General features: G+C 41.7%; 1 protein-coding gene across 4 annotated transcripts in view; it reads left to right on the top strand.

The window, feature by feature from the left end:
* Nucleotides 1-24219, top strand: part of ZSWIM8 (zinc finger SWIM-type containing 8) — a 51757-nt gene that overhangs the window by 13104 nt on the left and 14434 nt on the right. For all 4 annotated transcript variants that reach the window (XM_053450552.1, XM_053450554.1, XM_053450555.1 and 1 more), the window contains 10 exons: nt 7943-8096; nt 9111-9205; nt 10157-10329; nt 13413-13520; nt 14063-14144; nt 14597-14717; nt 15687-15888; nt 16296-16471; nt 19162-20212; nt 20713-20844. In XM_053450552.1, the coding sequence (XP_053306527.1) occupies nt 7943-8096; nt 9111-9205; nt 10157-10329; nt 13413-13520; nt 14063-14144; nt 14597-14717; nt 15687-15888; nt 16296-16471; nt 19162-20212; nt 20713-20844 (2294 nt within the window). The remainder of the gene's footprint in view (nt 1-7942; nt 8097-9110; nt 9206-10156; nt 10330-13412; nt 13521-14062; nt 14145-14596; nt 14718-15686; nt 15889-16295; nt 16472-19161; nt 20213-20712; nt 20845-24219) is intronic.

The following is a 24219-nucleotide window of genomic DNA, read 5'->3' as shown; positions in this document are numbered from 1 at the left end:
AGAAATGTAAAATTAATGATCTGGGGAAAAAAAAGTGAATGATCCGTTTTGAAACAATACAGCACAATACAGAAACAGGGGATGCTGTCGTTTGGGCAACAGTGGTTTGAAAATATACACCTCTCCGGGGTCCAGAAATCAGAGCTGTGTTTAATCTCTGTGCCCCCATGTGCCGTCACGTTTAAACCATGCACCATTCCTGGCTTCTAGACAACCACTAAAAAATGCTACAATCAAAGCTAATGGAAATATCCGCTCTTAAAGGGAAATTCACTTTTTGTATTGATGGTTTAGCTATGAAAGAGTACCTGCTAATATGTGCTTTATAGATAGGTGTTAGGTGAAGCAGTGAGTTTGAAAACTTACCTCAGGTTTTGCATAGGTCATTATTTCCTGGTTCCCTTCATATGTACAGCTTGCAGTAATGTCATTCTTCTCAGCTCACCAGAATTCACTACCCCATGCTTGAAGCCACGTATTGCCAGTAATAAGGCAGCATTTGAGTCCATTTTGGCAATATCTGGCTTATGAATAGAATGTCTGGCACCATTTGCAGCATCTGCATATACAATATTATGCTGCATGGGCCATAAACACTGGATTAAACAATGTTAGAAAGTTACATAAGATCGCGTTCTTCGTTGAAACAGTATTGCCGTAATGCTATAATGTTGAGGCATTCAGCCATACACTGTAGATCCTCCTGATCTTAAACGGTGTCGCTGAAATGCCTCGATAGTGAGGCCTTCAGCAACACTAAAAAACCCACCCCAGGATGCACTGTGGCAGCTCCGGAGAGGGGTCACAAGTGCCACTGCGAGAAATCTTGCCTCTGGCAAGATGGTGACATCTTTTGAAAAAAATAAACAAGTTCTCAAGAGGGTCTCATGTGACCTCCGGCAGCGGAGGTTGTTTACCCGCATCGCTGCAGCTGGTGACCGTCCGCACGATACGTTTTACCTCTGCCCCCAAGACTTACCAGAGCAGACTCCCGGGTGTCTTGCGGGGCCGGCGGGGGACATCTACGCAATACGCGTATACAACTTCCGGTGCCGGCACATCCGCTGAGTGCCGGCACCGGAATTTGTATACGCGTATTGCGTAGATGTCGCCCGCCGGCCCCGCAAGACACCCGGGAGTCTGCTCTGGTAAGTCGGGGGGGGGCAGAGTGGCAGCATATCTCGGGGGGGGGGGGAGGACAGTGGCAGCATATCTCGGGGGGGGAGGAGGAGGACAGTGGCAGCATATCTCGCGGGGGGGGACAGTGGCAGCATATCTTGGGGGCGGGGACAGAGTGGCAGCATGTTTTTTTGGTGCTTTTTTAAAGAAAAACTTTTTCTTTAAAAAAGCACCAAACTTTTAAGTTGCGGCCTATATCCGAGCCAATACGGTAAAACCGTACACAAATTGTGTCCGAATATATTTATTGTATTATAAATACGATAATTTATTAGATTAAATGTATCTGTAAATATTGTTTTTGTCTCTTGTATCAAGTGGATCTGGACCCGTTTTACAGCTAGTTTAGCTTAATTGAACGTAATTCTTCAATTAGTTGGATCTCTTTTAGCTGCCTGCAGGTTTGCTTTGATGAATGTAATTTCTATGTGACTAATTCTTGTTGAGCAGTGTACTGCTTTCCCTGTTGGAGTTTATTGGATTTAATGCTACTGAACAGACTCCAATGTCATACTCCTCACCATGCACAAATAAAAACATAAAAACCTATCATTTTCAGAGCAGCAGCTTGTAAAGGAATGCACAATAAAATGAGCTGTAATTCCCGGTTTCCCCGTATTGTCAGCAATCTGGCATTGTTGTTATTGTCCAACACGGTTGAAGGGAATTTTCTCTGCATGATTCCAAACTGCCTTTGTCTGCAGCCTGTAAACGGAGGTATTCTGCTCTAAAAATAGTTTACATATATATATATATATATATATATATATATATATATATATATATATATATATATTGTTGGAGGTCAGAGATTGTTTGAATGTGATATTTAGCCTTATCCAAAAATATCTGGGGAAAAAGCTGCCATTACAGTTCATGGCCCGGCCCGGCTCATTCACCAGATAAACCCATTCTGCTGTGTGTTAATGTAATTGAATTATCAGTCATTTTTAATAACAGATCTCCTGTTGGATACACGGAATCTTAATGGCGCTGTTCCTCTTTTATTTCGCTTTCTAGCATGTTAAGCATTTTGTTTGTTCTTTTGAATGTTTAATGACCTAAAATACCAAAGGAACCATATTATATCCCATGCTGTGCATTCAAGTAATAGAGCTCAAATGTTTGCACTTAACAAATAAAAACCGATACTGTCCCACATAGACGTCTTCACCCAAAACTTTCTCAGATTTTATAGGATCTACTAATTTTAAATAAACATATTCCTTTTATTGTTTTAATTTTTTTTTTAAAACCTACTGTTTTGCTGTATTTTCTTGTTGAAAACAATGGGGCCCGGTTAATCTTGTCCGTCTTCATTGCTCAGCCTGTCCATCACATCTAGCTTAAGAGGACCTCACTCTCATCACACCTATCCCACTCAATAACACTTACTACTGTCCAATGGGCCGTCACTGTGTATTAAGATCTTTAAAACGTTGCTGTTTCACATGCGTAAGAATGAATTGCCAGATATGGGTGGCTGTAGGTGGACTGTACTCTGAAATACTACAGTTGCCTAGAAACAATCAACCTTTAAGTACATTAAGGAGAAAACCAAAATGACAAATAACCTTCTTTTTGTTATCTCAACATAATGTCAGACTCATCTGGGGATATTTTAAGAGGCCCCCTAGGTGGACCAGCACATTTGAGACGGAGACAAAATTTGACGTGACTAAATATCTCCAATACTGCATTTCGTTATAAAAGCTTTAAATTTGAGAGTCTCAGAGGAACAGCAGCATTTCAAGCAATTCATAATGCTTCAGGAAGTTGAAAAATTAACCATCAAATCAGGCACTATTTGGCCTTTTATTACTACCTGATTCATTGGCAAATGTAGGTGAGAAGCACGGTTGGGCACCAGCCTTTCAGGCTTTTGCCCTGTGACCTGATGACCAGTCCCGACCTAGTAATAATACATTATTCATCTTCACAAAAGAGTTCAATTTGTTGACCGAAAAAAAAAAAAAAAAAGGTTTCTTACAATCAAAGCATCTGCCAAAAATGTGGGTTATTATTTTTATTATTTTTTAAAATGTTTTGTATAAATGTTTTACTGAAATGTTTACAGCGATAGCCCACCAGATACAGATCTGTAAATAACTTGTACGCAGCTAGAATGCACGTATCTGTAAATCACAAATATCTAAACACAATTTTGACATTAATTGTCTGTGAATTGGAAAGATGTTATTTTTGTTATAGTTCACTGTATACAAACACAGAAGAACTGTTTGTTTTTCCTTGAGCGATTGAGCAGGATGGATTTAGTGAATTTAAGGTCCAGAACATTGTCATTAACTATTGTTTGAATTGTACATCACTTAGGCTAGGGAAAGTGAGTTTTTGGCATGGCTAATAAGTCAAAGGGATATTGTTCCGGGCCTGTGTGTAATGCATGATTGATATAGCAAATTAGCAATATATATAGCTTGGAGGAGAAGCGAGAGAAGTTAGAAGTGGAGGTCCTCGGTGCTCTGACAAATGCAAAGTTATCCAAGTAGATCGTGTTAGGAAAATCTTTAAATGAAAATGACTTGGGAATAATTGTAGACAATAAACTTAGCACCAGTGTTGTTTAATGCCAGGCAGCTGCTGCAAGGGCCAGTAGTACCGTATTTGCTCGATTATAAGACGAGGTTTTTTTCAGAGCAAATGCTCTGAAAAATACCCCTCGTCTTATAATCGGGGTCGTCTTCTAATCAGACCTCGAATAGAGGTCTGATTAGGAGACTAAGATCCAGATCCCCCGCACCGCTGCAGGGGACCTGGATCCTCCTGTCGTCGCCCCCCCCCCCACACACACACACTTACCGGTGCTTCCGGAGGTGAAGTTGGCAGCGGGGGTTTGTATGCGTCCGTCGCAAATACCTTCCCCGACTGTCAGAGATCAGAGTTCAAGAGTTCCTGATCTCTGACAGCCGGGGAAGGTATTTGCGACGGACGCATACAAACCCCCGCTGCCAACTCCACCTCCTTCCGGCTGCCGCGGAATGAGACGTCAACCCGCTGCCCCGGCAATACAGCAGGAAATTGGAAGCACCGGTAAGTAAGTGTGTGTGTGTGTGTGTGTGTGTGTGTGTGTGTGTGTGTGTGTGTGTGTAGGGCATTTCTGGAATGCCTTACACCCCTATATGCCACTCTGGCACTTAGGGGGTTAAAAGGCATATTATGGGGCAGAGTGGCATATAGGGAGGTATAAGGCATTTCAGGAGGCAGAGTGGCGTTAAGGGGGCATTTAATAGTGCACTCTGCCTCCTGAAATGCCTTATACCTCCCTATATGCCACTCTGCCCCATAATATGCCTTTTAACCCCCTAAATGCCAGAGTGGCATATAGGGGTATAAGGCATTTCTGGAGGCAGAGTGCTCTATATAATGCCTTTTAACTCCCTTAATGCCACTCTGCCTCCTGGAATGCCTTATACCTCCCTATATGCCACTCTGCCCCATAATATGCATTTTAACCCCCTAAATGCCAGAATGGGATATAGGGGTATAAGGCATTTCTGGAGGCAGAGTGGCACATAGGGGGTCAAATGGCATAGCATGGGGCACAGTGGCATATAGAGGGTTAAAAGGCATATCATGGGCCACAGTGCCATATTGGTGTGGCAAGCCTGGGGGCAGATGTGCGTAACTGGGGGACAGGTTGGAAAATACAAGAAATAAAAACAAAAAAAAAATATTTTTCTCAATCATAGCTTTTATTAAAAAAATAGTTTACATGAATTAACATTTACTGGTAAAACTTTTTTCCTTTAGGGTCGTCTTATATTCAGGCTTTTTCTTTTTTTCCTAAGTTAATATTCAGATTTTGGGGGGTCGTCTTCTAATCAGGGTCGTCTTATAATCGAGCAAATACGGTATATTGTATAAAGAGAGGCATTGACTCCTACAGAGGCAAAATTATATTTTCCTCCTTTAAGTCAATGATAAGACCTCACCTTGAGTATACGGTGCAAGTTTGAGTACCACTTCTTAAAAAAGGGCTTTATGAAGCTTGAAAAAGTGCGAAAGAAGGCAAAAAAGTAAGAGGAATGGAACACCTTGGTTAAAAGGAAAGACTAGAGAAGTTACATTTGGTGATCATCCATTTAGACTCTAAGGAATTTCCATTAAAACAGCAAAAAGGATTCCCCACGTTAAGAACTCACCGTCCACAGATGTTCTCTAATTCGATGGATGCCTTTTAAATACGGGCCCAATGACAATTCGCTATAAGGACAGGATTAGTTATGGCTCGCTGATTCAGTGAGGTATCAGATGGCCATTTTCAAGCCAAGAAGGAATCCTTCCCTTTTCTGAGGCACAGTTTTCATGCTCAGTTATTATGTTACGATGAGGCGTGTTAGGACATTTAAATAATTAGCGGGATTTAACAAAGTACAGGAGGGAAGTTTATCTCAAGGGAGGAAAGGTGATCGAACAAAAGGGCATAATGAAAAATTAGAGGGTCAGAGGCTTAGATGCAAAGTAAGCAAGTTTTACTTTATTGAGTGGGTGAAGATAAATTGAACAGCCTCCCACTAGATGCTAATACAGCGAGAGAATTGAAACATGTATGGGATGGACACATGGCGACCCTAAATCTAACGTGAGATCAAGGACTCATTTTACTTAAGTCTTTACTTCAGGGAAAAATGGGCAGACTAGACCGGTCGCCAAGTTACATGTTTTTAAATAACTAATGGTGCGCTAAATGTGTTCTTAATACAAATTAAACAAAAATCATGTATGTGAGGATCAGCTGTATATCCTAATGAGAAAACTATGTATTTAGTTTGATTTGCTTAGATTTGATCATTAATTAATGAGAATACACATATACTTAAGTTCGGAGTAAAAATCTATGTAAAGGTGATTTTCTATTTGAGATACATCATACTTAATAGGTTAATGAGCATGAAATATAGCTTAATTATGTAGCATGAGGCTGTATATTCATGTAACATTTACATTTTTGATAAACCATTTCAATGAATCCAAGTTATCCTAGCTGGGATAACATACAGATTATGAACAAGCAAGAGAATGAAGATGAAGATGGGCGAGCTGCAGAAGTCAGTGTTTTTTTATGTGGACCCAGCTAATGTTTGTTTTTAAACATATTTTGTTTAACCACTTCAGTTAATAAACATTGATGTTTGCACAAGGACAAGAATTATGTTATTATTTTAGTTAAATAAAACAAGTAAATACTCCAATTTGAGTGATTAACCTATTAAACTAAAATCAGTTTTGATATAGCTGTTTTACTAATCTAATTCCAAATATGAAAGATCATAATTACCGGCTTTACGTTTAAAAATCATGATTGAAATTGCATCTCAATGACTAGTGGTTTGAATTGAGACTTAAATTGGCTTGATTTAAACCAAATCCACCCTGTTTAAAAGTGATTTGATTATAGTTATTAAAGTCTACTGGGCCCTTAGCCTCTGCCGAGGTGTTTGGTCTCACCAGTTCATTGCCGGGACATTTACGTCTTCGTGGGAGGTTAGTGTAATGGTGAATTTGGGGAAAAAAGCACTGGTGGAGCCTGAATGGTAAGGAAACAGCAATGTGGGAAATGGCATATGAGGCAAGCCCATTCTGCTTCGGGGATCCCGGAGGTATCACTGGCTTTTAAAAAGTTTTTCATATGTATTTGTTGAAGGAAATTGCAATCCCAGGAGTAACCATGGCCTGTATTAGCTTTATGCTTATGTTTGTTTGAGCCTTCAGTAATTGTTCAGCGAACATTCCAGTCAAGAACAAAAGGCCGTAGGTGACCCTATGTCCCAGGATGTCCTTTAGTTTAAGACGTGATCTGGGTTATGTGCTTATCATTCCTGCACAACAGAACATCGTAAGATGTTGTGGCTGTAGAGGATGCACCTTGATATCCTGTAACGTTAGAACGAGCATCCACAGACAGGAGACGGGAAGAAGCCGAGTTTCATGTGAATCTGAGCCATCGCTACTTTTGTGCTATTCGGCTGAGCTCTTTAATTCACCTGATCAGCCAAGCCCCGTTACCCTTAAACCTTAATATAATTGAAGGGACAGTCCAGCCACCATATGCACTTTAATGCATGTGATTGCGGCAATGCATGGAGAGATTCTGCAGATTTGGCCCAAACTATTTGGCGTGCGAGAGATGAGTTTGGCTGAAAACCTCTCCCTGCGCGTTGCATGCACGCAGCTCCAGCGTTGGCTTGGTGGCACGGGTGAATGCTGCGGGCAGGAGTCCATTCAGGCCCTCTTACGCAGCAAGCACTTCCTTTGATTTTGACTGGATCACTTTCCTGTCACCGATTGGCTGCTTCAAACAGTCAGCCAATCAGTGACAGCAGTTTTTTGTTTTTTTTACTATAGAGAAGGAAGGCACCTGTTGAAGAGGGGCTTTTTTATTTAGTTTTTACCTTTTTTCTTTTTAATATGCATTCTTCTCTAGAGGGAGGTTGGAGGTCGTTTAAGAAATAATCTTCCCTATATGTGAGAAAAGAAAGCAATATGTATGTGTAAATTAACAATTTTTATAGTTTTGTTTTTTGTTGTAATTATAAAAAAGTATCCTTTTGGTAGATTCTTCAACCACCTCAGAAACAGGAGCCTTATATATTACACAAATATTTGTAGAATATTCTTTGTCTAGCACCTGTAAAATTTACGTATGCCAGATTATTGCTAACCCTGGAATAAAGTTTTAGTCCCCCCCCCCCACAGTGTTAGAGAGGCTAATATTGATTTAATATTTCTTTTTCTGTTTCAGATGGGATGGTGAACCCTCTGGTGGAACTCTCCGCGAAGCAGGTGGCTTTTCACATTCCTTTCGAAGTAGTTGAGAAAGTTTATCCTCCGGTACCAGAGCAGTTGCAGCTCCGCATAGCATTCTGGAGCTTCCCCGAGAATGAGGAGGATATCAGGTAGGTGGATAGAGGCTGGCATTACTGAACATTACTGGAGAAAGACATGTTAACTAGGGTTTTCATTCCCTCTCAATCCTTATCAGTGCTGCCTATTATAAAACGGCCCAAGAAGAAGAAATTAAGGCTTATCATGTAACGGAGGATTTAATTTGTTAACCCACATAAAAGTGAATACTCGATGAAAATCATATTCCATGATTTAAGCTTGTGTGCTGTAATATCAAATACTTGCTACTTATAAAATAAATAACAGGAACTGGGAAACCTTTGGATTCTTGATGCTGTGGAATACAACCCCCAGCATGCTTAGCCATCCTTGGGCAGTATATTTTCAAAATTATCGCTTCCTCTTGGTGCATTATATTACAAAACAGTATTTCAGGCGTTTACTACTTGCTGTCCGTACCCCGAAATGTTTAGCTTCTTTCACCTTCATCATTTATTCGTCAGCAAACACTACTCTAACTATTTCACCTCATATGTTAAGAAGCAACATCATATCCATCTACTATGAACTGACACAACCCGACAGTGATATATTCTGCATGCCCAGATCTGCTTACACCTCGAGCCTTTGTACCGGTTCTAGCTTGGGGGAAAGACAAACAAATGGGGTAAAGGGACAGAACTGCGGAAAGGACTGGCATTGGTACCCAACTCGGGCAAAGTGATGAATCGCGTCTGGGAAGCAGGAAGGAACGAGCTGGGATGCCAATGGGAAAACGGGTTGAGGCAAAGGTCTGTTTACGTCTTGTGGGGTGATCACCAGAACATCTAGCCCGACCAGATTGTTCTTTAGTTGATTACACATAAAATGCAGTGTTATCTTATATCAGCATTTCTCTAACATGTCACCTCTTCTTCACGCTAATCTGTCATTTTTTTATTGCAGCACTTTTACAGCTTTCCTTAGCTAAATGGCATGCATGTAAAATGTCTTATTTGTAACACTGTGCTGCAAAGAAAGCAATGCGTCACAATAATGGGTCTCAATGTGATTTCTTGCTGCAGACTATATTCCTGTTTGGCAAACGGCAGCGCCGATGAGTTCCAAAGAGGGGAACAGCTGTTTCGCATGCGAGCTGTCAAGGACCCTTTGCAGATAGGTAAGGATTTAAGAGTGTGGGTTTGTCAATTCCTGCCCAATACAGGTATTTCAGGCATTTTTTTTCTCATTTTGTGTCTGATTTTAATATCTCGTGTGCGCAGTGTAGTATTCCTTATTCCAGGTGGGGTCAACTATTACAGGGCTAAAACGCTCATGATTCTCAGCAAGTCTGCATGACGGCAAATGAGAACTTGGTATCATCGTAGTTGTAGTTCTACGGCAGCTTTTAGTTCTAGCTGGTAGCTTCTGGAGGCTACGAACCAAAAGTTTACAAGTAGCTCCGCCTACAAATACAACAAAGATGCATAGTAAAGTCTCTATTTTAAGTAGACTTCAGTACGTTTCACCATTAGCAAATAAGAACACGATTTTGTTATTGATATTAGAATGATAATTCTGTCTCATTGGGTCAGTACGGCTCTGGTAGTGGTTTAGTGGAGCCTTGGAGTCTGTAACCCTTTTCAGACTGTTACATGAAGAACTGTTTTCCACAGCCGTTCATGTAAATGTAGAATAGGGTGTTACAACGAACCAAAGCTGGCCAGATTTATGTTGGGCGAGACTGGTCCAATCGGTTCTGATTGTTTAACAAGGTCTCCAAACACATGACCCTAATAATAACTGTCATTGGGTCAAGTTTACTAGAAAAGTGCAGCGTATGTAAGTTGAAGTCAATAATAGTTCAATTTACCTACTTGCGCTGCCACTCAACTCGCATGTATACAGACCGAATCAAAGTCAGAAATTATTTCTGTGTTACCATCTCGTTTGTGACCGTCTGCAAGACCCATCAGTGCTTATCCAGTACTTTTCACTTGTATATGAGATGTATATACAAGCTTTCGATCCACAGGGTAAATTGCACCTGCTCACTGCACTCAAATCTGCTTATTTACATTATCTGTGATACTGCAGTGAATTTTTATTTTATTATTATTTTATTTTTTAGGCTTCCATTTGAGTGCCACAGTGATACCGCCACAGATGCTGTCTCCAAAGGGCGCCTACAATGTTGCTGTGATGTTTGACCGTTGCAGGATCACCTCATGCAGCTGTACCTGCGGAGCTGGCGCAAAGTGGTGCTCCCACGTCGTGGCCCTGTGTCTGTTCCGGATCCACAATGTTAGTTGTACAATGTAATGCTAACGGTCTTAGGGGTCCATTCAATGGAAAGTTTGTAGGAAACATGCAGTTTCCACTCCTTGACATTAGATTATGTTGGGGCCATTAGATTATGCCGTGTCTGCTGCAGGAAGAGCTTGACTGGATGTGTATAATGTATATAATGCATAGTTAAATAAGTCCCCAAAAGTCGTCTTGGACATAATATCATGTATTATTGTATTGGAGTTGAAACCACAGCTGTCCTGCTAGCTCTCTGTTTAGTGAATAAACTCCTAAATGTAAATGGAAGAATGGTCATTAAGACTGTATATCCGAGTAGTTAATGAACATACGTCACCTTAGCAGAAACATATTTTTGGATTATGAGTATGTGTGATCATTTATCAAGTTAATACTCCTGTTCCGTGCCTCAATATAGTTTTAGGTCGTAATATTTCATCACTCTAGTGCTCGCTATAGATCCAGCCTGGTCAGTTGGCAGCTCTTCTGATCTATATTTTCACTGGCTGTGAACCATAGGTGTTTTAACCCACGAGCCCATGTCCGTCTTCCCCCGCTGCTCAACAGTCGGGAGACTGGATTTTTTCTAATAAACAAAAGGCACTGCTGCATTTTTTTCCAGTTAAAACGTACTTGCATTGTGCTCTCATCTTTTAAATATGTCACTATTTATTGGCTGGCTAAATCTCAATAAATCTAAACCATATAAATTTAGTACAGCTGTAAATACATATTTCAGCGATGTTCATGCTCCTAGACTGAATGAGGTTTTACTATTTGCCATGATTGGTCCCCAAGAAACCTCTCCACATACAGAAATGAAATTGCCCCTTAAACTAAAGCTAGGGTTTGCACAAAGCAGCATCTAAGCAAGAAATGGCATCTTCAGCTACACGAAAAATAACATTTTATGGTAAATTGAACCTTTAGAAGTCTGTCTGTTGCAATATGTTTAGTATTTGCATTTTTATTACCCTTCTCTTTTGTTTAAAATATATTATTTATTATCCCCCTGCTTTCTTCCTCATAATTTGTGTCTTTTAAACTCCTTGGGCCATAAACTTCACGGGAGAAAGGAATGTAGTAGGCTTGCTAAAAAAAAGTCTTATAAGCCTAGCAATTAGGTTTCAATTTATTGTTTTAAAAAATGTGTATTTTTGGGGGAGAGTTGTCCTGTATTGTTAATTTATGCAATGCTGACTTGCATAAAGCTTGGTTTACGTAGCACACAAACCAGGAGCACAACCAGTGTAATATAAACAGCTTGTGCTAGTATAAAAATGGTTTTATCCTGTGTATGAAGGAGAGAAAACTAATCCTAAGATTATAGTACTGTGGAGCTAAACTAGTGGTACTGCCATACTTTTAAACCCTATAAGATCCATCCTTTCATTAGATCCTACACACAAATCAAAATATGATATCCTTATCCTTGGATACGATCAATGGGTACTGCGCTTTCACTGAAATTGATGTGAAAAGCTGTGGCCAATGTGTGCCATCTATACAGCATCAAACTATTCGGAGTGCCAATTATTATTATGTCGAGTTCATTCTCATTTCCTGGTGCAGCTTATTAGCGGATAATTATCTTGTGCAGGCATCTCAGAATTATTTTTTTCTAAACTTATCCCAAAATTGGTAAATTGTGGTTGTGTCTGGCATTTCTGGCCACAATGTCTATTTAAACCAGGCAATTGTGTAGATTTGTTTCCAGTGCAGTGGGCTTTTTGCTTATCATTTTGGCTTCTTATGTTGTCTTTATTTGAACTCAGTCTGCTCTCACTGTTTTTTCTTAAGCTCAACTTCAGTTAGGATTTTTCTTAGCCCTTGAATACTGGAGTGTAGCTCGTGAGCCCTGTTGGTCACAGTTCCTAGAGGTCCATCTGAAGGAGGAGGTGAATGTTCTAGACTAAACCCTGTTCTCCACTCTGACCCCAACCATCTCCAGTCTAGGAACAGTTTAATCAACTATACCTGTAAGTCCTCTGGCTGATCTTCTTCATTGCTGAGCATCCAGATGGCAATAAGCCCCTTCCAATGTTTTCAGTCTCCCTCTTTGTTGCAGTCTGAAGATCCAGCGAGGCCACCTTGTTTTCATTTGTCACATATCTCAAATCTTGCTAGCAACAATCATGTATAGCAGGAACATTTACAAAAAGAAGCAGTTATTTAAAAAGCAACACCTGAAATCTTATCTATGGTTTACCTAAGAGTGTGATAGCTGTGATGTGAGAAAAGGGGTTTTTAGTCACGGGAGACCAAGATAGAACCAAAACCCAAAGTCCTGTGTGTGGCACAACTATACTGCACACCTCCGCACATAATCTCCCTACAGTTTAATATGGGGGTGGTAGCATCATACTGTGGGGGTGCTTCTCATCAACAGAGCTTGGTTACCTTGTTTAAACTGAATGAGGAAACCAAAATGCTGAGAAGTACTGCAAGAGAACTTGCTTCAGTTCACTAAGCAACACAAGCTTGGATGACATTTACCTTTCAGCCGGCAGTATTTGAAAATTAAGTTCCATAAGCCACAAATAACCAACCTGTACAAGATGGAGCAAATCTGCCTAAAAATGTGCAAAGCTGATACATGTAGCAGCACACTAGAGGCTTAAAGCTATTACTGCAAGGCGTCTCTGGCAAAGTAGAGGAATTGAATATTTTTTGTTGTCATATATTAATAAAATAAAGCTTATGGGATCTTACAATAACTTCATTTGAGAATTCAAATTCATCAGAGAATTTATCCAATGTGTGAATACTTGTCTTATTGGGCTGTACACTTCTGAGGGAGTCTTTAGTACGCTGGTGTATGACTACTCCAACAATGCTTCTTTAACTCAAGGACCCACTTCTGCCAAGATCAGTGGAAATATTACCTTCACATTTTCACCTTTTTCTGAAGTCATACTGTTGATAACCTTACAGAAGAATGCATAGAATACGCTTCCAAGATTGAGTCTGTCAGCATTTTAATAGATCAGTGGCATAAATGTTACATTTAATTTAAGATAACATGTGAAAACGTAGTAAAGTAGCATGCAAAGTAATTTCTTGCTGGGTTTTCTCCTTAGGCATCAGCTGTTTGTCTGAGAGCGCCTGTGTCAGAGTCCTTGTCTCGGCTACAGAGAGATCAGCTACAGAAGTTTGCACAGTATCTTATCAGCGAGCTGCCACAACAGGTGTGTTTATATCCTTGATGTTTTATTGGGGGGGAGGAATGGGTTCTAAACAAGATTTGCAGCTACGAGTGGTCCTTTGTAAGTACTGTAATATGCATAATTTAACTTTTAGGAAACACATTTTCCATTAAGACAAGCTCAAGCTCCCTCCCCAGTACACCCTTGCTAAATGTGAGGGTCCACTTAGAAGAAGCATTAGTACTCATTTGTGCAGTCTTGCTACAATGACGGCCACTCATAGCTTCCATGTTGCCTTTACAAATGTAGGCGCCCCTTGAGTCTTGCAATGTGTAATAAAATACAAAACTACACAACTAAAACTAAATGTCCAACCTATCAGGATGTACTAGTCTCTTGTGTGTATGTATGTATGTATGTGTGTGTGTGTGTGTGTGTGTGTGTGTGTGTGTGTGTGTGTGTGTGTGTATATATGTATATATAATATATATAAAGAATAATTTCATTGTTGAGAAGTACAGAAGAATTAACCTATACTGGCCCATTTATGAACGCATTTTAATGAGATTCCTTCTTGAATCCAGATTCTTCCAACTGCTCAACGTCTTCTAGATGAACTCTTGTCTTCACAGTCAACAGCCATTAACACAGTGTGTGGAGCTCCAGGTATGATTTGTGGTTTGTTGTCAGGAATTTAACTTGGTGTGTGACCTCAGCTTTGTGATTTTACCCTTGGCTATAGCAATGCAACATTAAAAAGCATTTTGAGTGAATGCAGATTTGTTGGTGTATAAGAGCCATTCGACCCACCTGCTCTGCTCATTTTCCTTCTATAAAGATGCTAATCTTGATCAGTCCTCGGTCTTATGTTAGGTTCAGAATAGCCATACCTCTGTTCCATGAATGTTTATATTTCCTTACGGTGGTAACCACCATCTCCGTAAAATAAAACATTGTTTTTGTATTGGGCCTGTGTTCCTATATTTACTATGGATATCAAATGTCCTCCTGTTATCACACATTGTAATCACACATTTCAAATGACTGCAATCAGTTTATGTGAAATACTTTTTGCAATACTGGGGAGATTTATGAATGCAGCACTGCTTTACTTGCAGATCCTACAGCAGGCCCTTCCGCCTCTGACCAGAGCACGTGGTACCTGGATGAGTCCACCCTGAGTGATAATATCAAAAAAACGCTCCACAAGTTTTGCGGCCCCTCTCCTGTTGTCTTCAGGTAACATCGACGTTCACGCAGCAGCTGCCTTGAAATAAATAGTAATTGTTACAACATGTAACAGAATAACGCTAACATTATAGTTTTCTTTCTGTGAGCAAAACTATAAAATAATCCATTGCGTCTTGTTGGATATACCATTGTCACGGAGTGCTTGGTTTTTCTTCTTTTTTTGTTCTAATCATCATCTTGGTGACTAGAAGGTCATGTGCTTTTTAGTAATTACCTTACTGGTGTGTTAATTCTCCAAACTGGACAGAATTTAACTTCCAGGTTCTGTTGGATTATGCTTGGTGTACATTGAATTGATGTAGTGTTGAGTTTTCAATGGGACTCAACATAGACCTGATTCTAGTCACATGTTGGCCTGTGACAAAAACCGGGATCATATTTTTGTCTCTTGTCAGAAGAGTTTGCAAGAGAGTTATGGTTTCGACTCTCTGACCTGCCAACATAACCAAGTTTTTACATCAAGAAGGACTAAGCTGGCCAGGTATGAACCCTGATTCAGCGTGAGGAGAGTTTGAAGAGATCTTTTAACAATACACCGTGTGGAGCTAACATAGCTCTTTTTGCAACAGAAGCTTACTGGGGTCGAGTGTAGTGAAGTAAAGATACTGAAACATAACTCCTGCAAACCCTTCTGTCAACCCTCACTTTAGTGAATAAACCCCTCTAATTCGGCGGTTGTTGGATTTCCATGTGACATTTATCTTACAGGCCAACTCTGTGCGGTTTCTGATGAATGAGTAGCATATTACCCCAGACACTCCTCTGTAGCTATTACTTATCGTTTATTGTAATTTGCTGTTTATACTCTTTCACTTCCCATGTCATGCATAAACCGTCAAAATTTACATTAGTGTTTGTGAAAATATCAAGCACAGCGTTTAGCCTTATTGCATTTTAGTGGATCACTTCCATTTATGAACTGCGTACATTTATGCTTATCTTTTTTGTGTACCCTAGTGATGTGAACTCTATGTACCTCTCCTCAACCGAGCCACCTGCGGCTGCAGAATGGGCATGTCTTCTGCGGCCCTTGCGAGGAAGGGAACCAGAGGGCATTTGGAATTTGTTGTCCATAGTCCGAGAGATGTTCAAGAGACGAGACACTAATGCTGCCCCTTTACTAGAGATTTTAACTGACCAGTGTCTGAATTATGAACAGGTATTTTCAAGCCAAACACCTTATTACTTTGAACTGGTAAAATATGTTTACCGCCTGATGGATTTCTTTTAATAAAACCACCATTATAATGTCTGCATAGGTTATAGTGAGAATTTTTTCTATTCATTATGAAAGACATGTAATTCAAATATGCCTTCTTTACCGACTACTTAAACTAGTTAAAAATTGCCAAAAACATAGCAAGGTAGGAAAGCTCACACTAAACCGACTGAACGTTCTCTTTGAGCACTACACATTTGGAGGCGTATTTATAACTGACCCCAGTATAAATAGATACTGAATAGCTTTCCTCTTTATCGATCATTGATAATCACTCATTCTGGGCGATGCGAATATGTATTCTTGCCAGACAGAAATTAGTTGCTGTGTTCCTTTTTTATCTGCAGATAACAGGCTGGTGGTACAACGTGCGCACATCTGCATCCCACAGTAGTGCAAGTGGACACACAGGCCGCAGTAATGGACAGTCAGAGGTTGCTGCTCATGCATGCGCCAGTATGTGTGATGAAATGGTTGTCCTATGGAGGCTGGCTGTTCTAGATCCCACCATTAGCCCTCAAAGGTAAATGTTCTGCAGTTGTATGCAAGTTTATTTATATGTTGGTACTTGCCAACCCTCCCCAATTTCAATGGCCTCCATGTCCTTTCTAGTTATATATATACACTGCTCAAAATAATAAAAGGAACACATAAACAACACAATGTAACTCGAAAGTCAATCACACTTCTGTGAAATCACACTGTCCACTCAGGAAGCAACACCGATGGACAATCAATTTCACATGCTGTTGTGCAAAAAACAGACAATAGGTGGAAATTATAGGCAATTAGCAAGACACCCCCAATAAAGGAGTAGTTCTGCAGGTGGTGACCACAGACCACTTCTCAGTTCCTATGCTTCCTGGCTGATGTTTTGGTCACTTTTGAATGCTGGCGGTGCTTTCACTCTAGTGGTAGCATGAGACGGAGTCTACAACCCACACAAGTGGCTCAGGTAGTGCAGCTCATCCAGGATGGCATATCAATGCGAGCTGTGGCAAGAAGGTTTGCTGTGTCTGTCAGCGTAGTTTCCAGAGCATGGAGGCGCTACCAGGAGACAGGCCAGTACATCAGGAGACGTGGAGGAGGCCGTAGGAGGGCAACAACTCAGCAGCAGGACCGCTACCTCCGCCTTTGTGCAAGGGGGAGCACTGCCAGAGCCCTGCAAAATGACCTCCAGCAGGCCACAAATGTGCATGTGTCCACTCAAACGGTCAGAAACAGACTCCATGAGGGGTGGTATGAGGGCCCGACGTCCACAGGTGGGGGTTGTGCTTACAGCTAGAGGACACCAGGATTGGCATATTTGCCACTGGCGCCCTGTGCTCTTCACAGATGAAAGCAGGCTCACACTGAGCACATGTGACAGACGTGACAGAGTCTGGAGACGCCGTGGAGAACGTTCTGCTGCCTGCAACATCCTCCAGTATGACCGGTTTGGCAGTGGGTCAGTAATGAACAGCCTTCCATTTGCTTGCCAGAGGTAGCCTGACTGCCATTAGGTACCGAGATGAGATCCTCAGACCCCTTGTGAGACTATATGCTGGTGCGGTTGGCCCTGGGTTCCTCCTAATGCAAGACAATGCTAGACCTCATGTGGCTGGAGTGTGTCAACAGTTCCTGCAAGAGGAAGGCATTGATGCAATGGACTGGTCCGCCCGTTCCCCAGACCTGAATCTGATTGAGCACATCTGGGACATCATGTCTCGCTCCATCCACCAACGCCACGTTGCACCACAGACTGTCCAGGAGTTGGCAGATGCTTTAGTCCAGGTCTGGGAGGACATCCCTCAGGAGACCATCCGCAACCTCATCAGGAACATGCCCAGGCATTGTAGGGAGGTCTTACGGGCACGTGGAGGCCACACACACTGTGGCCTCATTGTGACTTGTTTTAAGGACATTACATCAAAGTTGGATCAGCCTGTAGTGTGGTTTTCCATTTTGATTTTGAGTGTGACTCCATATCCAGACCTCCATGGGTTGCTAAATTTGATTTCCATTGAGAATTTTTGTGTGATTTTGTTGTCAGCACATTCAACTATGTAAAGACGAAAGTATGTCATACGATTAGTTCATTCATTCAGATCTCAATCTTAGTGTTCCCTTTAATTTTTGGAGCAGTGTATATATTCACACCGTGTTTGCTCATTGATAAGATGAGGTTTTTTTCAGCGCAAATGCTCTGAAAAATACCCCTTGTCTAATATTCAAGTCGTCCTATAAGACTAAGATCCAGATCCCCCGCAGCGCTGCAGGGGACCTGGATCCTCATCTCTGGTAACCTCCGCTGCTGCTGGCACTTCCTCTGGGGGCATATCAGGGAAGCAGAGTGGCATATAGGCAGGTATAAGGCATATCTGGGGGCAGAGTGACATATAGGGGTATAAGGCATATCAGGGAGGCAGATGTGCATAACTGGGGGGCAGGTTGGCAAATAAAAGGAAAAACAAATTCTCAATCATAGTTTTTATTAAATATGAAAAAGTTTATATCTACTAGTAAAACATTTTTCCTATAGTATAGTCTTATATTCAGGTTTTTTCTTTTTTTCCTAAATTAATATTCAAATTTTGGGGGGGTAGTCTTATAATATATATTTTTTTTTTTTTCCCCCTTCATAACTCCACTCATATACCATATGACATGACAGTAAACGTCACACCATGGCTTTATACTGACTGCGCCTCAATTCTTGTATGTCTCTCTAGTAGGATATAAGCTAGAGATAAATTATGAAATTGTTGACCTATTTATTCTCATGTTTCATGTTATTTTTCTCTTATAAAGAATTGAATATTACTTGTCAACAAAAAGTAAAATTTTTCTTGAGTGTTTTGCACAGAAAAGTTTAATTTTCAATTTACCATTCAATGCTTGTGGTCTGTATATTCTAAGACATTTATTAATACTCTCTATAGACTGTGTGTAAATATATTCAAAATCCTGATTATGTGGAGCTGGATTCCATTTCATTGGGGATAAAATGAAACATGTTATTTGAACAAATTACAGGTAATAGAGTTATTGTGAAAGCTTACTAGACAACAAAGTCATTCCTGAAAATACAAAACTACCAATTACTAAAATTATCAGAAGTGTAAAAGTAGCATTGCATTTTTCTGAATATCTTCAAACTGAGAAGTAAGAAGGTCTCCTCTATCTTGATTTAACCTTCATGCAACCTGATTTTATCCCCAATCTGCATAACAGGCGCAGAGACCTATGTGCTCAGCTTCGTCAGTGGCAGCTGAAAGTCATTGAGAATGTCAAGAGAGGCCAGCATAAGAAGTCTCTAGATAAACTTTTTCAGGGCTTCAAGCCAGCTGTGGAAGCATGCTACTTTAATTGGGAAGAGGCTTATCCAATATCTGGAATCACCTACTGCAGTACAGACAAGAAAAATGCATTTTGCTGGCTTAAGGCCTTCCAGCAGAGGAGCTGCCGGCTACAGTGCTCTGAGGCGGTATGTGAAGGCGGACGGGCACAAGGACATGAGTGTTGTTTGCAGTTTGGAGACAGATCTCGCCAGACGGCTCAGGAGATGTCAGTGCGTCCAAAGGAATTGGTAGGCAAAAGGAAGGTGCCCACAGATGCTCCCCAGCGGGTCCTACGGAGATTGTCTACAGAGGGAGGGGACAAAGCTGTATATAAAACAGCTGTCAACAAAGCTAAGCTGCCAGCAAATAAGTGTCTGGCAAGTAAGTATGGTGGCAAGCGCAGAATGAGTAGTGAAGACAGCTCCCTGGAACCAGACATGGCTGAGATAAGCCTTGATGATAGCAGTCTGGCACTTGGTGCTGAAGCTAGCAACACCTTCAGCTTCATTGAATCACCTCTAAGTAGGAGATATAGGGATAACTTTGAAGATGAAGGTGGTGTCTACTATTCTGAAGGAGTTGATCCAGCTGTTGGCGTAAGTGCAGATGCATCGAAAACTGAAGGTGATCCAATTGGCGAAGCTGCAACGACTGCCAGTGGAGAAGAGGACATGGGCTGTGCTGATGACAGCGGTGGCAAGAGCCTAAAACCAGAAGAGGTGGCAGAGAATGGTGCTGCTGGAGGTGGTGAGCTCGAAAACAAAGGAACAGAGGAAGGTCAAGGGCAAGGGCAAGAGAAGGGTGAAGAAGATGATTATCAGGCCTATTACCTTAATTCGCAAGAGACTGCAAAGAATGAAGAGGAAAAGGCAAATGAAGCAGTAGAAGAAGAGCAAGATCTATTTGCCGGCATTAAACCTCTTGAACAAGAGAATAGAATGGAGGTACGAAAAACACATTTTGTTGTCTTTTAGAAACACCCCAGTGTGTTAGTTATAATATGACTATATGATCATGCTTAAATGATACAAATGAATAGATATAATAGAAACAATGCACAAAGATACTTGAGGTAAATATATTCTGAGAGAGGAGACATGTGAGGAGATTTAAGTGTAACTTATGGGTGTTTAACTCCACCGAGACGATGGTATATAAGTTGAACAACCTCGCAGCATAAGTGAGGGTTGCTAAAAGAGTAAGGATAGAGTTTCACCATGTATGAAATAGGTATAAACTATCTAAGAAGGGAGTAATATTTGAGAATTTTACAATGCCTGCAATGTTAAGTTCTGCATTTGTGCCGTGCCCCACATTTATTTACATGTTCAGTAAGACAGACTCTATGGAGTTTTAAATACTATTCCAGGTACATTGCTGGACATACAGATTTTTTTCCCATTTTCATTTCTATTTCTCTCTCCCCTTTGTGTCTTTTGTGAAGATCCTGTTTGCTTGCACTGAGGCATTATATGCACATGGTTATAGCAATGAAGCTTGTCGTCTCACTGTCGAACTAGCCCAGGATTTACTGGCTAATCCTCCAGACCTAAAAGTGGAACAACCACCAACCAAGGTATAGAGTCTATTTGTCAATCTACTCTGTGTGTCTGTCTAGGGATTGTAGTTAATTGTCCAGATTAGTATTTTTACTTGGCATTGTAATTGTTACATAAAAAATATCTGTATGTACCGCGTTTACCCGATCTTTCATGGGCTTTCTTTCCACAACAAAGTATTTATATTTCTGTGCAAGTGAGGTTTTTGGGCTTGTGTCTTATTAGACATGTTTTGGATGGGCCATGTTTAAGCAAGCACCCAGTAGTGGGAAAGCGCTCCCATTTATTTCAATTGTTGTGTGTGAGGCTCTGAGTACACCCCTGTCCAAAGCACTAGGGCTGATTGGCTGTAAGTATATGGTCTTTGGCCGAACACAGCTCCCTGGAGTGTCAACCTGCTGGCCAACTGCTTTAAAAGAAAGAGACGATCAGCGTTTATTTTCCCGTCGTGTAGTGTCAGTACCACGGGGTGTCGCTCTTCCTGGGACAAGGACCTAGAACCGAAGAGGTTAAGATACCTCCTAACCCCTCCTACTCCTCCCTATAAGAGACCCGGCAACCCTCATACCTCCAGTTTCTTCCTTGTCCCTTGTCAGGGACGGACCTTTTTCCGTTTTCATTGGTGGGGCACACGGGTTGTGTCCGGGGGTTCCCTCCGATTGCTCCCCGGGTGGCGAGCAGAGCGAGGAGTAACGTCCGCATCGGCGGACGTTACGGAGCCATTTAGACGCCGCGCTCTTATGCCGGCAGAATTTGGAGCATGCGCACAGCGGTGGAACGCACGCCAGAGGGCGCTGCGTTCCACCAAGAGTACTGACACGCTATTGAGCATGCGTGATTCAGTTCCACTTGTTCAGGGCGCGAAAACTAACTGGTTTTCGCATATATATAGCTGTGCTGCCCAGTCTGACAGCAGAGGAGCTTGTCAACACTGGGATTTCCGTGTCACCAGCCCCCCCACACGGATTGAGGAGTTGTAAGGTAGGATTTGGTTAATCTTACCCCGTCAGATCATCTGCCCTGTATTTTTTTCTACTGAAAATTTTTTTTTTTTTTTTTTTTTTTGTGTTTTATATTAGATGTCTGGTCCGGTTTCACCAGATAAGCCGGATAAAGAGAGATCCTTTACACCTGCTCCAAAAAAGGCTGTGGTTAAAACCAAACATTTATCATGCGCTGAATGTGCCACTCCGTTGCCGGATGGTTGTAAGAAGAAATTTTGCAATGCCTGCTCCGCTGAGAGTTTGGCAAAAGAAAAACATAAAGACATGCAGTCTTTTTTAGGTTGGTTCCAGGACAACCTGGCACAAACGTTTGAAACGTTTAAGGCAGCAGCAGCTACACCTGTGGAACCCGTTAAACCTAAATCCCACAAACGTAAGAGGGTATCATCCCCTCATTCTGATTTATCCTCTGGAGAGGTTTCGAGTTCATCCTACTCAGCTTCTTCTAGCGAAGAATCAGAGGATGAGTCCAATTTTCCTCCACAGGAGCTGCGTAAATTTGTTAAGGAAGTCTCACGGCTTTTTCAGGATTCAGACCTGTCAGCGCACCCCAAAGGGTTGCCTATGTTATCTCACATGCAGAATCTCATGTATAGAGAGTGGAATAATCCAGGCAAAAGAGCCTTTATATCAAAGCACTCTAAGCAGCTTTTTCACCTTCAAGGCGATGAAAAATGGGAAGATATCCCTAAAGTAGACGTCCAGATAGCCCAGCTTTCCAAACGTACGACCATTCCCATTAGTGAGGTGGCTGGTCTTAAGGATCCTATGGATAAGAGGGCAGAAACGTCTTGCAGACGGGTTTACCAATCATCTGGGTTCCAGTGTAAAGTGGCGTTGTCTAGCGCATCTGTGGCAAAAGCGCAAGGTGTCTGGTTGCAGTCCTTAGAAAGCAGTCTTTCAGAATCTATGGATGAAGATTTGTCTAAACTATTCAAAAACTTGAGACTGGCTAATAGCTTCCTGCTGGAAGCTGCAGAAGAGGGCCTTAAGCTTTCAGCCCGTAACATGGGTTTGTCTTCCGTTGCCAGAAGGGCATTATGGTTGCGTTCCTGGGCAGCAGATACTGCCTCCAAATCTACGCTATGCGATCTGCCCTTTGAAAGAACCAAGCTATTCGGTTCTTCCTTGGAGGAACTGATCAGACACATGTCTGATACTAAAAAGGCACTTCCTCAGGATAGGAAAAGCAGATGGAACAAACGATACCAGTATAGACCTTCCAGGCCTTTTCAACCAGTTTTCAAGACTCAAGCCTTTCGTAAACAACACGAGAGAAAGTTTCAGGAACACCCTAAGAAACCAGAGGGTAGGAAGTTCTGACGGTGTTGGAGGTCGTCTGCAATGGTTCCTACCAAAATGGAGACAAACCACAAACAATTCCTGGGTCCTAAGAATCATTGCGGACGGGTACAGGATAAAGTTTTCCAGTTTTCCTCGTCCTCTGTTCCTGATTTCGTTTTACCCATCTCAGGTGAAGAACTCAGCACTGTTTGCCGAAAGCCTTACCCTTCTAAAAAAGGGTGTCATAGAGCCTGTTCCAAAGAATCAGGAGTTTCAGGGAGTTTATTCCCGTCTCTTCCTGGTCTCAAAGCCGGATGGGTCCTTCCGTCCAATTCTGGATTTAAAGAGGGTCAATGCGTGTATTCCTTACCGTCACTTCAGAATGGAATCCATTCTCACGGTTACCCGCCTGTTGAGACAAGGGGACTTTATGGTTACGTTAGACCTAAAAGATGCCTATCTCCATGTGCCTATCGCCATAGCCTCCAGGAAATATCTCAGGTTTGCCATAAGAGTCGGGACAAAAGTTCGTCATTTCCAGTTTACTGCTCTCCCTTTTGGCCTGTCGTCAGCTCCTCGGATCTTCACAAAGCTTTTAACTCCTATTGCAGCGGCTTTACGGAAAGAGGGGATCACAGTTGTCCCTTATCTAGACGATTGGCTGCTAAAAGCAAGTTCTTCTCAGGAGCTCCGGGCACATCTCAGCTTTGCGACCCGATGCTTGGGGGAACACGGCTGGATAATAAATTACAAAAAGTCCAACCTTATTCCAACTACGAAGATCCAGTTTCTGGGGCTCATAGTGGATTCCGTCTCTTCGAGACTTTATCTCCCGCGCTCCAAGATCAAGAAGATAAAGAATCAGGTTTCCTTTCTGCAACGAAATCCAACTCTTCCCTTCAGGTTGGCTATGAGTATCCTGGGCAGTCTTACAGCGTGTATTCTGGCAGTCAGCTGGTCCAAAGCACAGTTGAGACCCCTGCAATGGGACATCCTACAACAGTGGTCCAGGAGACCGGGAGATCTAGATGTTACCTTCACGGTATCCAGGGAGGTTTTACTCCGGCTGAATTGGTGGAAAGCGAAGGGGCGCCTCTCCCAGGG

This window comes from Spea bombifrons, chromosome 11 (genome assembly GCF_027358695.1).
Source record: "Spea bombifrons isolate aSpeBom1 chromosome 11, aSpeBom1.2.pri, whole genome shotgun sequence".
In the NCBI taxonomy this organism is placed as follows: domain Eukaryota; kingdom Metazoa; phylum Chordata; class Amphibia; order Anura; family Pelobatidae; genus Spea; species Spea bombifrons.
Note: the sequence above shows the minus strand (reverse complement) of the source record. Positions and strands in the feature narration are given on the sequence as shown.